This window comes from Tasmannia lanceolata, unplaced genomic scaffold, assembly GCF_043159265.1.
Source record: "Tasmannia lanceolata isolate RefF3 unplaced genomic scaffold, GAP_Taslan_0.1 ptg000036l, whole genome shotgun sequence".
NCBI classification, from domain to species: domain Eukaryota; kingdom Viridiplantae; phylum Streptophyta; class Magnoliopsida; order Canellales; family Winteraceae; genus Tasmannia; species Tasmannia lanceolata.
The window spans coordinates 3,896,903-3,911,983 of NW_027518713.1; the positions used below are offsets into that span (position 1 = coordinate 3,896,903).

The window sequence follows — 15,081 nt, forward strand, 5'->3', positions numbered from 1 at the left end:
GAGACCCTAAAGACGTTGTCAATGAGCTTTTAGCCATGATTTGGGATGAGGATGAGAGGGTATTGAATCTTAGATTTACTTGATTAATGATGGAGATTGTAAAAATAGAAAGTTTCTGATTTTAGAAACTTTATCAAACATCCATCATTTAGACATAAGAAGCCCTAGAGATGATATCAATAAGCATTTTAGCCATGTTTTGGGATGAGAATGAGAGGGTATTGAATCTTAGATTTAGTTGATGAAGGATGGAGATTGAAAAAGTAGAAAGTTTCTTATTTTAGAAACTTTATAAAATATCAATCTTTTAAACTTAGTAAACCGTTAAGATGGTGTCAAGGACGTTTTAGCCAAGTTTTGAGATGAGGATGAGATGATATTGAATCTTAGATTTAGATGATAATGGATAGAGATTGAAAAAAGAGAAAGTTTCTTATTTTAGAAACTTTATAAAACAAACATCTTTTAGACTTAAGAAACCCAAGATATGCTGTCAAGGTGCTTTTAGCTAAATTTTGGGATGAGGTTGAGATGGTATTGAATCGTAGATTTAAATGCAAAAGAATAGAGATTGAAAAATAAAAAGTTTATTATTTTAGAAACTTTATAAAACATCCACCTTTTAGACATAGGAAACCCTATAGATGGTGTCCATGAGCTTTTAGCTAAGTTTTGAGATTATGATTAGATGGTATTGAATATTTGATTTAGTTGATCAAGGATGAAGATTGTAAAATATAAACTTTCTTATTTTAGAAACTTTATAAAACATCAATCTTTTAGACATAAGAAACCCCATAAACGGTGTCAAGGAGCTTTTTGCAAAGTTTTGAGATGTGGATGAGATGATATTGAATCTTCGATTTAGTTGATGAAGGACAGAGATTGAAAAAATAGAAAGTTTCTTATTTTTAAACTTTATAAGACATCAATCTTTTAGACATAGGAAACCCAAAAGATGGTGTCGAGGAGCTTGTAGCCAAGTTTTGAGACGTGGATGAGATGGTATTGAATCTTAGAATTAGTTTAAAAAGGATGAAGATTGAAAAAGTAGAAAGTTTCTTATTTTAGAAACTTTTCAAAACATCAATCTTTTAGATGTAGGAGACCCCAGACAATGTGTCAAGGAGCTTTTTGCCATATTTTGGGATGAGGATGAGCTGATATTGAATCTTAGATTTAGTAGATTAAGGATGGAGATTGAAAAAATAGAAGGTTTCTTGTTTTAGAAACTTTATAAAACATCCATCTTTTAAACATAGGAAGCCCTAGAGATGATATCAACGAGTATTTAGCGAAGTCTTAGGATGAGAATGAGAGGGTATTGATTCTTAGGTTTAGTTGATGAAGGAAGGAGATTGAAAAAATAGAAGGTTTCTTATTTTAGAAACTTTACAAAATATCAATCTATTAGACTTAATAAACCCTAGAGATGGTGTCAAGGAGCTTTTAGCCAAGTTTTGAGATGAGGATGATATGGTATTGAATTTTAGATTTAGTTTACGACGGATGAAGATTGAAAAATATAAAGTTTCTTTTTTTAGAAACTTTTTAAAACATCCATCTTTTAGACATATGAAACCCTATAGATGATGTCAACGAGCTTTTAGCCAAGTTTTGGGATCAGAATGAGAGGATATTGAATCTAAGATTTCGTTGATGAAGGATGGAGGTTAAAAAAATAGAAAGTTTCTTATTTTAGAGAATTTGTAAAACATCAACCTTTTAGACTTAGTAAATCATAGAGATGGTTTAAAGAAGGTTTTAGCCAAGTTTTGAGACATAGGAAACCCTAGAGATGGGGTCAAGGAGCTTTTAGCCAAGTTTTGAGGTGAGTATGAGATGTTATTGAATCTTAAATTTAATTGATAAAGAATGAAGATTGAAAAAATAGAAAGTTTCATATTTTTAAAACTTCGGAAAACATCAATCTTTTAGACATAGGTAACCCTAGAGATGGTATCAAGGAGCTTTTACCTAAGTTTTGTGATGAGGATGAGATGTTATTGAATCTTACATTTAGTTGATGAAGGTTGGAGATTGAAAAAATGAAAGTTTCTTATTTTAGAAACTGTATAAGACATCAATCTTTTAGACATAAGAAACCCTACAGATGGTGTGAATGAGCTTTTAGCTAAGTTTTGGGATGAGGATGAGAACGTATTCAATCTTAAATTTAGTTGATAAAGGATGAAGATTGAAAAATAGATAGTTTCTTATTTTAGAAACTTTATTAAACATCCATCTTTAGATATAGGGGACCCTAGACACGGTGTCAAAGAGCTTTTAACCATGTTTAGGGATTACGATGAGATAATACTGAATCTTAGATTTAGTTGATGAAGGATTGAGATTGAAAAAATAGAAGGTTTCTTCTTTTAGAAACTTTATAAAACTTACATCTTTTAGACATAAGAAGCGCTAGAGATGGTGTCAATGTGCTTTTAGACAAGTTTTGGGATGAGGATGAGATGGTATTGAATCGTAGATTTAGTTGGAGAAGGATAGTGATTGAAAAATAGAAAGTTTCTTATTTTAGAAACATTATAAAACATCCACCTTTTAGACATAAGAAACCCTATAGATGGTATCAACGAGCTTTTAGCCAAGTTTTGAGATTAGGATTAGATGGTATTGAATCTTAGATTTAGTTGATCAATGATGGAGATTGTAAATTAGAAAGATTCTTATTTTAGAAACTTTATAAAACATCAATCTTTTAGACATAGGAAACCCCATAGATGGTGTCAAGGAACTTTTAGCCAAAATTTGAGATGAAGATTAGATGGTATCGAATCTTTGATTTATTTGACCAAGGATTGTGATTGAAAAAAAAGAAAGTTTCTTATTTTAGAAATGTTATAAAACATTTGACTTTTAGACCTTAGAAACCCTAGAGATGGTGTGAATGAGCTTTTAGCTAAGTTTTGAGATGAGGTGAGATGATATTAAATCTTAAATTTAGTTGATGAAGGATGGAGATTGAAAAAATAGAAAGTTTCTTATTATTGAAACTTTGTAAGAAATCAATCTTTTAGACATAGGAAACCCTAAAGTTGGTCTCGAGGTGGTTTTAGACAAGTTTGAGATGAGGATGAGATGGTATTAAATCTTAGATTTAGTTTATAAAGGATGAAAATTGAAAATGTAGAAAGTTCCTTATTTTAGAAACTTTACGAAACATCAATCTTTTAGAGGTAGGAGACCTTACACGGTGTTAAGGAGCTTTTAGCCATGTTTTGGGATGAGGATGAGATGATATTGAATCTTAGATGTAGTTGATGAAGGATGAAGATTGAAAAAATAGAAAGTTTCTTATTTTAGAAACTTTATAAAACATCTATCTTTTAGACATAGGATGCCCTAGAGGTGATATCAACGAGCTTTTAGCCAAGTTTTGGGATGAGAATGAGAGGGTATTGAATTTAGATTTAGTTGATGGAGGATGGAGATTGAAAAAATAGAAGGTTTCTTATTTTAGAAACTTTACAAAATATCAATCATTTAGACTTAATAAACCCTAGAGATGGTGTCGTAGAGCTTTTAGCCATATGAGATGAGGATGATATGATATTGAATTTTAGATTTAGTTTACGACGGATGGAGATTGAAAAATTGAAAGTTTCTTATTTTAGAAACTTTATAAAACATCCTGCTTTTAGACATATGAAACCCTAGAGATGATGTCAACGAGTTTTTAGCCAAGTTTTGGGATCAGAATGAGAGGGTATTGAATCTTAGATTTCGTTGATGAAGGATGGAGATTGAAAAAATAGAATGTTTCTTATTTTCGAAACTTTATAAAACATGAATATTTTAGACTTAGTAAACGCTAGAGATGGTGTAAAGAAGGTTTTCACCAAGTTTTGAGATGAGGAAGAGTTTTGAGATGAGGAAGTAATTTGTTTTCATTCTTAGATTTAGTTGATGATGGACGGAGATTTAAAAAATAGAAAGTTTCTTATTTTAGAAACTTTATAAAGCATCCATCTTTTAGACATTGGAAACCCTAGAGATGGTGTCATGGAGTTTTTTGCCAAGTTTTTAGGTGAGGATGATATTGTATTGAATCTTAGATTTAGTTGATAGAGAATGGAGATTGAAAAAATAGAAAGTTTCTTATTTTATAAACTTAAAAACACATCCATCTTTTAGACATAGGAGACCCTAGATATGGTGTCAAGGGGCTTTCAGCCTAGTTTTGGGATGATGATGTGATGGTATTGAATCTTATATTTGGTTAATGAAGGATGGAGATTGAAAAAGTAAAAAGTTTCTTATTTTGATAACTTTATAAAACATCAATCTTTTAGACATAGGAAACCTTAGAGATGATGTCAACGAGCTTTTAGCCAAGTTTTTGGATCAGACTGAGAGGGTATTGAATCTTAGATTTAGTTGATGAAGGATGCAGATTGAAAACATAGAAAGTTTCTTACTTTTGAAACTTTATAAAACATCAATCTTTTAGATTTAGTAAACCCTATAGATGGTGTGAATGAGCTTTTAGCCAAGTTTTGAGATAATGGTGGGATGGTATTGAATCTTAAATTTAGTTGATGAATGATGGAGATTGAAGAAACAGAAAGTTTTTTATTTTAGAAACTTTATAAAGCATCTATGTTTTAGACATCCCTAGAGATGGTGTCCACACATCACATCTAACATCTATGCCTAAAAAGAGTTGGTATCAATATCATCTGTCATCAGAATGAGCACTTAAATCCACCGTCTCTCAGAGAGGTGGAGAAGACTAGAGCCAATCCAATGCCAAATAACCCTGCTACCTGTCTCCACATATCACATCTAATCCTAACTCATCACATCTAAGAAAGCGGTAAACAAACACAAGCATAACTATAGCTAAAGAGACAAACTTGTACACTGAGCAAATGCCAGTAGATGATAGCAAAAGTAATAATCAGCAATAGTAAAGAGCTACAGCTAAGCATGTGAGAGCTACAGTTAAACATGTGAGTAATCAAATAAGGAAATAATCCTAGTCTGAAAGAAGACATACTATCATGGTCTTATGCAAGAAACAATGATAACTACAAACACAAACCCTATGGCACTAACAACAAACCCTAAGACTCTAATTATTTTTTTGCCTGAATCTTGGATAGTCTGATGTTGATCTGAAGTAGCCTACGCATCCTTGCCTCTACAGGAATTAAGGCCACATAGTTCTCGCACCTATTCTAAACTACAATGCCTAACAAATCTGAGACTGCTACCCTAGACTCAATCAACTATACTTGACTAATTGTTAATAGCTTATTGCATATGATTTTAGGTTCCACTTGTTTGTGAGTTTTAAGATTCCCAATACGTCCTACCTTATGCTAGTTAGCCCTAAACTAATGCAGGTGGCCCTACATCCTAAGTGCACTGGGCTGTGATCCTAAAGAAGATAATGAGCTATGGAGCTTTTAGCCAAGTTTTGGGATGAGGATGAGATGGTAGTGAATCTTAGATTTAGTTTATTACGGATGGCGATTGAAAAATTGGAAGTTTCTTATTTTAGAAACTTTATAAAGCATCCATCTTTTAGACATCGGAAACCCTAGAGATGATGTCAACGAGCTTTTAGCCTGGTTTTGGGATCAGAATGAAAGGGTATTGAATCTTAGATTTAATTGATGAAAGAAAGAGACTGAAAAATAGAAAGTTTCTAATTTTTGAAACTTTATAAGACATCCATCTTTTAGAATACCCTAGTTAGCCCTAAACTGAGAATGAGATGGTATTGAATCTTTGATTTGGTTAATGAAGGATGGAGTTTTTAAAAATAGAAAGTTTCTTATTTTAGAAACTTTATAAAACATCAATCTTTTACCATAAGAATACCCTAGTGATGCTGTCAATGAACTTTTTGCCATGTTTTGAGATGAGGATTAGATGGTATTGAATCTTAGATTTAGTTGATGAAGCCTGGAGATTGAAAAAATAGAAAGTTTCTTATTTTAGAAATTTTATAAAACATACATCTTTTCGACTTAGGAAACCCTAGAGATGGTGTTAAGGAGCTTTTAGCCAAGTTTTGAGAAGATAATGAGATGGTATTAAATCTTAGATTTAGTTGATAAAGGATGGAGATTGAAAAACTAGATAGTTTCTTATTTTAGAAACTTTATAAAACATCCATCTTTTAGACATAGGAGACCCTAAAGATGGTGTTCAGGAGCTTTTAGCCGAGTTTTGAGGTGAGGATGAGATGGTATTGAATCATAGATTTAGTTGATGAAGGACCATCTTTTACGGTATTGAAACCCTAGAGATGATGTCAACGAGCTTTATCCAAGTATTGGGATGAGAATGAGAGGGTATTGAATCTTAGATTTAGTTGATGAATGATGGAGATTGAAAGAATAGAAAGTTTCTTATTTTAGAAATATTATAAAACATCCATCTTTTAGACATAGGACACCCTAGAGATGGTGTCAAGTAGCTTTTAGCCAAGTTTTGAGATGAGAATGAGAGGGTATTGAATCTTAGATTTAGTTGATGAGTGATGGAGATTGAAAAAATAGAAAGTTTCGTATTTTAGAAACATTATAAAACATCCATCTTTTAGACATAGGACACCCTAGAGATGGTGTCAAGTAGCTTTTGCCAAGTTTTGGGATGAGAATGAGAGGATATTGAATCTTAGATTTAGTTGATGAAGGATGGAGATTGAAAAATTAAAAGTTTCTTATTTTAGAAACTTTATAAAACATCCGTCTTTTAGACATAGGAAACCCTAGAGATGATATCATGTTTCTTTTAGCGATGTTTTGAGTTGAGAATGAGAGCGTATTAAAATGCTATGAATTGCGATGTAGAAGAAGAAAGGAAGAAAAGATAATAAGAAAAAGGAGGAAAAGAAGAAGGAGGAGGACCCAATAGAATGCTATGAATGTGGCAAACCCGGACACATAAAGCCGGAATGCCCTCTCCTCAAGAACAAGAAGAAGAAATATGGGAAGAAGTTTAGAGCACACGTGGCAAATTGGGATTGGCTTAGTGATAGCACTAGTTCATCATCAAGTAAGACCTCTAAGGAAGAAAAATCAAACTTCTGTATCTCGGCCCATATTGAACCTACCGTATGTCCAATGGCCAACATCGAAGAAGATAAAAATGAGGTATGCTCCCATCCATCTTCTAGTTCAAGTTCTAATGATAATGAGAAGACTTATAATGAAGTTTGTGAAACTTTGGATTTGCAAATGTCAAAAAATAAAGCTTTAAAGAAAAATCTTTCTCATATTAAAAAAGAACTTGAATCTTTAAATCAAAACTTTTCTTCTAAGTTTCAAGCCCAAGCCAAAATGGAAGGAGATTTAAAGTTTGAAAATAAGACCCTTAAGGGTCGCTTGAGTGAACTTGAGACTCATGTTTTGAGCTTTCAAAACATGGCAAGTTCATCCAAGTCTATTGAAGATGAAAGATTTGAGTTTTCAAACTATTTAAATCTTCAAAATGAAAATGAGAGGCTCAGGATGTGTCTATATGGTTTTATGAATGGAGACAAAATTATAGACATAATCCTTAGGAAGGCTAGTGTTAGATCTAGAAGTGTATATCATAATGTAACTAGCCTAGCTAACCCCTCAATTCGATGCCATTATTATGGCCTTTATGGGCATTATCAATTCCAATGTGCATCAAAATTGAGTAGGGATAGCATTGGGACCAAAATTTATTGGGTTCCCAAAGCCCCAACTTAATTTCATTTTGAAATTGGTTTAGTATTAGGGTCTTGTGCTAAATCTTGAATATCCATTGCATTTAATGATATAAAGCCCAAGGTTCAAATGTATTCTTGGTTATTTGCTTACCTTGGCAGGTTTTATTTTATAAAAGAAAATAAAAATCCCTCTTGTTTTGAGTGTTTGTCTTTGATATGAAGAGTTATTTTCATAAAAGGGGAGAGATTTAAACTTAGTTTGTATATTTTTTTCCAATCCCTCATTTATTATATTTGTCAATTAAATAGGGGGGGTTATATGTGTGCATGTTTTCCTTGATTTAGGGGGAGTTTCCATATTGCATATCTTTTCCCTTGTTATTATCTTTTGCCCCATCTTTTTGTTGATGCCATAGGGGGAGAGAAATGTATGTGCTTATTAGCAAATCTCTTGTGAATGTCACCATAAAAAAGGGGTTGAATGTAAACCCAATGGTTCCATCCTTGGCATTACCTTCTTGTTTTGATGATTTCATACATAAGTGATTTTATATCACTAATGTGCTTTTAATTGTCCAAGTTGTAGATCTCATTAGTGTGCAATCAAGGAAGCTTGGATCAAGGCATTGAAGCTAAATTGTAATGCATTTGGAGTGCAAAGCTAGGATGATCCAAGAAGCTTGGTGGACTTGAAGCCTTGAAGACCAAGAGAAGATTGTAGTGCTTTTCAAGTCAATAGAGTTTGTACTCCTCTCCTTTTTTTTAAAAATGTCAAAGGCACTAAACATAGGATAAAATGTATTTGAAATTGTATTTGAAAATGTAGGATTAAATCCCAAAGTCCATGGCCCAAAAGTCCCAAAAGGTTTTAAAGTAAAATAGGAATTTCATACAGGGCCGGTCGACCGGGCAACCGCGAGATGGAACCTGGAATTCCAGGCATCTCAAAACTTATCGGGCCGGTCGACCGAAGTAGTCCTGGCCGACCGCGGATGTGTTACGGTTTCATACAGAAACAATCCAGCATGGTTGGGGCGGACGACCGCAAAGGGTCGGTCGACTACGTAAAGGTTTTGAGCGAACAGGTAGTCCTCGCCGGACGACCGCCACTGGGTCGGTCGACCGCGACGATAGAGAATTTGAAAATAAAAAAAGGCGCCCGATAAGGGCGAGCGACCGCTGTGGCCGGGTCAACCGTCGAGGCTTTTTCTCGTTGACTTTTTCAACTCTGTTTTTTTCAGTTTTACCCCCAAACGGTCATATTTTCAAATGGGCTATATGTACACTATCTAAACCTTTCTAAACCATCTTTGAACATTATTTTGAACATTCTAAAGAACAAACCAAAGTGTTCTTAGTGCCTCTCTCATCTCTAACCAAGGAAGTAGATTAGGCTTAAATTTGTACATCTACATCCATCCTTTGTAACCCTTGTAAAGGGATTTTTAGTTTTCTTTCTTTGAAGAACATTGGTTTTTTGGCGAGTGCGAAGAGATACATAGCCATCTCAAGAGCGAGTGTTGGAGACGCAGAGTTTTCTCTGGTTCATTCTGAGTCTTGCGAGGCGGAGCCGAACCATTGTAATTTGGTTGATTCCCCGCAATTAAGGGAATCCATAGTGAAAGCACCAAGGGAATCCATATGAGTATGAGATGATATTTAATCTTAGATTTAGTTGACGCATGATGGAGATTGAAAAAATATAAAGTTTCTTAATCTCTAACTTTATAAGGCATTAATCTTTTAGACATAGGAAACCCTAGAGATAGTGTCAAAGGGCTTTTAGCCAACTTTTGGGATGGCGATGAGATGAAATTGAATCTTAGATTTAGTTGATGAATGATGGAGATTGAAGAAATAAAAAGTTTCTTATTTTAGAAACTTTACAAAACATTCAGCTTTTAGACATAGGAAACCCTAGAGATGGTGTGAAGGAGCTTTGATCCAAGTTTTGAGATGACTTAGCGATGGTATTGAATCTTAAATTTTGTTGATGAAGGATGGCGAAAAAATAACAGTTTGTTATTTTAGAATTTCTAAAAATCGTCTATCTTTTTTACATATGAAGCCCTAGGAGATGGTGTGGTGGAGCTTTTAGCCAAGTTTTGATATGAGCATGAGGTGGTATTGAATCTTATATTTAGTTGATGAAGGATGGATATTGAAAAACAGAAAGTTTCTAATCTTAGAACTTTTCTAAAACATCCATCTTTTAGACATAGGAAACCCTCTAGATGGTGTCAAGGAGCTTTTAGACAAGTTTTGAGATGAGGATTACATGCTACTGAATCTTAGATTGACTTGATGAAGGATGGAGATTGAAAATATAGAAATTTTCTTATTTTAGAAACTTTATAAAACATCAATCTTTTAGACATAAGAAATCAAGAGATGGTGTCAAAGTGCTTTTAGCCAAGTTTTGGGATGAGAATGAGATGGTGTCAAGGAGCTTTTAGCCAAGTTTTAGGATAAGAACGAGATGGTATTGAATCTTAGATTTATTTGTTGAATGACGGAGATTGAAAAAATAGAAAGTTTCTTATTTTAGAATTTTCGTAAAACATCAATCTTTTACACTTAGTAAACTCTAGAAATGGTGTTAAGGAGCGCTGAGCCAAGTTTTGGGATGAGTTAGCGATGGTATTGAGTCTTAGATTTAGTTGATGAAGGTTGGGGAAAAAATAAAAAGTTTCTTATTTTAGAAACTTTATAAAACATCTATCTTTTAGACATATGAAACCCTAGAGATTGTGTCAAGGTGCTTTTAGCCAAGTTTTGAGCTGAGGATGCAGTTGTAATGAATCTTAATTTTAGTTTTTGAAGATAGAGAATGAAAAAATAAAAAGTTTCTGATTTTAGAAACTTTAAAAAATATAAAATTTTTATACCCCTATAGATGGTGTTAAGGAGCTTTTAGCCAAGTTTTAGGATGAGGATGAGAATTGAAAAAATAGAAAGTTTCTGATTTTAGAAACATTATAAAACATACATCTTTTAGAAATAGAAAACCCTAGAGATGCTGTCAAGGAGCTTTTAGCCAAGTTCTGAGATGATATTGAATCTTAGATTTAGTTGACGCATGATGGAGATTGAAAAAATAGAAAGTTTCTTAATTTTGAAAGTTTATAAGATATCCATTGTTTGGACATAAGAAACCCTGGAGATAGTGTCAAGGAGCGTTTAGCCAAGTTTTGGGATGAGGATAAGATGAAATTTAGTCCTAGATTTAGTTGATGAAAGATTAAGATTGAAGAAATAGAAAGTTTCTTATTTTAAAAACTTTACAAAATATTCATCTTTTAGAGATAGGAAACCTTAGAGATAGGAAACCTTTATGCAGAGCTGTTCCTGAATCCGTCGATCACCTGTTCTTTAATTGTTCTTTCTCTTCGTGGATCTGGCGTACTATCACCTGGAAATGTGGATATAGACGAAGACCTCTCAAGACTCTTTTGAAAGAAGAGGAATGGATCCGCTGCAATTTCAAGGGTGATGGTCAGGCTTCAACCCTCATTAAGGTGGGTTTCTGTACTGCCATCTATATGATCTGGTGCGAAAGGAATAACAGAATTCATGGCAAACCTCCAAGACATAAACAGCTCATCCTCCAGACCATCCTTAGTGCTATTCGAGGTAGAATGCTTCATCTCCACCTAAATGACATAAGGAACCCAAGAAATATAAAAACTGCTGAAAGTTTTGGCCTTGCTTGTATCCAAAAGGATCAGATTGCCCAGTTCTGTTCTTGGGAATGTCCTAAAGCTAATTGGTCCAAACTTAACTCTGATGCCGCCCTGGTCAATGACAAAGCTGGGCTTGGTGGGATTATCCGAAACTGGCATGGGGATACTCTAGCTCTGTACTCTATCAGAGCTGATGTTGAGGACATTCACCTTCTTGAAATGAAGGCAATTTATTATGGTATCAAGTTGGCTGCTGCCAAGGGCTGCCACAATTTGTGGATCGAATCTGACTCGCTGATATCTGTAAATGTCATTCTTCATCTTTGGCAAACCCCCTGGAAGGCTATCCCAATCATTCACAATATCAGACAAATCCTCTCCACCTTTAAGGAATGGCATATCTCCCATAACTGGAGGGAAGCAAATGCGGGGGCGGATTTTCTCTCCAAACCTTACTGCTACTGTGAAGGTGATGACATTCCCATCCATCTCATCCCCCAAGACCTTAAAGACATTACCTCCCTCGATGCTTCAGGGACCTCCTACCCGAGATTATAAGGATTCTTTATGTTTATCACCTGGAAGACTTTGATTGCCTTCGTTCCTCTGGCTCGTTTCCTCATCTCTTGGATCTTGTTAGTGCCTTCTTGGGCCTCTATATTTATGCTCTGTACTACTGATTTTTCCTTGTTTGGTCCTTGGTCCTTCTGTACTAGGCTTTTTAAGCCTCCATAGCTCCTTGTATTTTCTTTAGTTCTTTAATGAATTCTGGTCGGGGTCTTGCCTCCCCTCTTTACCGATCAAAAAAAAAAAAAAACCTTAGAGATGGTGTCATGGGGCTTTTAACCAAGTTTTGAGATGATATTGATTTTTAGATTTAGTTAACGGAGGATGGAAATTGAAAAAATGGAAAGTTTCTTAATTTAGAAACTTTAGAAGACATCCATCTTTTAGACGTACGAAACCCTAGAGATGTTGTCAATGAGCTTTTAGCTAAGTTTTGGGATGAGGATGAGATGAAATTGAATCTTAGATTTAGTTGATTAATGAAGGAGATTGAAAAAATAGAAAGTTTCTTATTTTTGAAACTTTACAAAACATCCATCTTTTAGACATAGGAAACCCTAGAGACGAAGTCAAGGAGCTTTTAACTAAGTTTTGAGTTGAGAATGAGGGGGTATTGAATCTTAGATTTAGTTGATGAAGAAGGAAGATTGAAAAAATAGAAAGTTTCGTATTGTAGAAACTTTATAAAACATCAATCTTTTAAACTTACTAAACTCTAGAGATGTTGTCAAGGAGCTTTTAGATTGATCTTTTATAGTATTGAAACTCTACAGATGATGTCAACGAGCTTTTAGCCACGTTCTGAGATGAGAATGAGGGGGCAATGAATCTTAGATTTAGTTGATAAAAGATGGAGATTAAAAAAATAGAAAGTTTCTTATTTTAGTAACTTTATAAAACATCCACCTTTTAGACATAGGAAACCCTAGAGATTGTGTCTAGGAACTTTGAGCCAAGTTTTGGGATGAGTTAGCGATGGTATTGAATCTTAAATTTAGTTGATGAAGGATGGGAAAAAAATAAAAAAGTTACTTATTTTAGAAACTTTATAAAAAATCTATCTTTTAGACATATGAAACCTTAGGAGATGGTGTGAAGGAGCTTTTAGCCAAGTTTTGATACGAGGATGAGATGGTATTGAATCTTAGATTTAGTTAATGAAGGATGGAGATTGAAAAACAGAAAGTTTCTAATCTTTGAAACTTTATAAAACATCAATCTTTTAGACATAGGAAACCCTCTAGATGGTGTCATGGAGCTTTTAGCTAAGTTTTGAGATGAGGATTAGATTGTATTGAATCTTAGATTGAGTTGATGAAGGATGGAGATTTAAAAAATATAAAGTTTCTAATTTTAGAAATTTTATAAATACATCCATCTTTTAGACATAAGAAATCCTAGAGATGGTGTGAATGTGCTTTTTGCCAAGTTTTGAGAAAAATGAAAAATGAAAAATGAAAAAATAGAAGTTTCTTATTTTAGAAACTTAAAAAAATATCTACCAATAGACATAGGAGACCCTAGAGATGGTGTTAAAGAGCTTTTAGCCTAGTTTTGGGATGATGATGAGATGGTTTTAAATCTTAAATTTAGTTGATGAAAGATTGAGATTGAAAAAAAAAAAACTTCTTATTTTAGAAACTTTATAAAATATCTAATTTTTAGACATAGGAAAACCCTATAGATGGTGTGAAGTAGCTTTTAGCCAAGTTTTGGGATTAGAATGAGATGGTATTGAATCTTAGAATTAGTTGATAAAGGATTGAGATTGAAAAAACAGATGTTTCTAATTTTAGAAACTTTATAAAACATCCATCTTTTAGACATAGGAGACCCTAGAGATGGTGTCAGTGTGCTTTTAGCTAAGTTTTTGGATGACGATGAGATGGTATTGATTCTAAGATTTAGTTGATGAAGGATGAAGATTGATAAAATAGAAAGTGTCTTGTTTTAGAAACTTTATAAAACATCCATCTTTTAGAAATAGGAAACCCTAGAGATGATGGCAACAAGCTTTTAGCCAAGTTTTGGGATGAGAATGAGAGGATATTGAATCTTAGATTTATTTGATTAAGGATGGAGATTGAAAAAATAGAAAGTTTCTTATTTTTGAAACTTTATAAGACATCCTTCTTGTACACATTGTAAACCCTAGAGAAGGTGTCAGAGCTTTTAGCCAACTTTTGAGATGAGGATTAGATGGTATTGAAACTTAGATTTAGTTGATGAAGGATGGAGAATAAAAAAATAGAAAGTTTCTTATTTTAGAAACTTTATAAAACATTAATCTTTTAGACTTTGTAAACCATAGAGATGGTGTCAAGGAGCTTTTAGCAAAGTTTTGGGATAAGAATGAGACGGTATTGAATCTTAGATTTACTTATTGAATGATGGAGATTGAAAAAATAGAAAATTTCTTATTTTTGAAACTTTGTAAAACGTCAATCTTTTACACTTAGTAACCCTAGAAATGGTGTGAAGGAGCTCTGAGCTAAGTTTTGTATTAGCGATAGTATTGAATCTTAGATATAGTTGATGACGGATGGGTAGAAATAAAAGGTTTCTTATTTTAAGAACTTTATAAAATATCTATCTTTTAGACATATGAAAAACTAGAGATTGTGTCAAGGAGCTTTTAGCCAAGTTTTTGAGATGAGGATGCGATGGTAATGAAACTTAAATTTAGTTGATGAAGGATGGAGAATGAAAAAGCAAAAAGTTTCTTATTATAGAAACTTTACAAAACATTCATCTTTTGCGCATAGGAAACCCTATAGATGGTGTCAACGAGCTTTTAGCCAAGTTTTAGGTTAAGGATGAGAATTGAAAAAATAAAAAGTTTCTCATTTTAGAAACTTTTTGAAACATACATCTATTAGACATAGAAAACCCTACAGATGCTGTCAATGAGCTTTTAGCCAAGTTTTGAGATGAGGATAAGATAATGTTGAATCTTAGATTTAGTTGACGCATGATGGAGATTGAAAAAATAGGAAGTTTTCTTAATTTAAAAACTTTATAAGACATCCATTTTTTAGACATAGGAAACCTTAGAGATAGTGTGAAGGAGCTTTTGGATGAGGATGAGATGAAAATTAATCTTAGATTTTGTTGATGAAGGATGGAGAATGAAGAAATAGAAAGTTTCTTATTTTA

General features: G+C 33.4%; 1 protein-coding gene across 1 annotated transcript; it reads left to right on the plus strand.

Moving 5' to 3' along the window:
- The first annotated feature begins 7,100 nt into the window (after positions 1-7,100).
- Positions 7,101-11,916, plus strand: LOC143859694 (uncharacterized). The gene is made up of 2 exons (XM_077370345.1): positions 7,101-7,216; positions 11,016-11,916. The coding sequence occupies exons 1-2, from the start codon at positions 7,101-7,103 to the stop codon at positions 11,914-11,916; spliced, it is 1,017 nt and encodes a 338-aa protein (XP_077226460.1).
- The last annotated feature ends 3,165 nt before the right edge of the window (positions 11,917-15,081 follow it).

Coding starts and splice junctions, on each gene's coding strand:
- LOC143859694 (XM_077370345.1), top strand. CDS start 7,101: ATGGCCAACATCGAAGAAGATAAAAATGAGGTATGCTCCCATCCATCT. Junction 7,217..11,015: donor GAAACTTTGGATTTGCAAAT/GTCAAAAAATAA, acceptor ACCTTTATGCAG/AGCTGTTCCTGAATCCGTCG.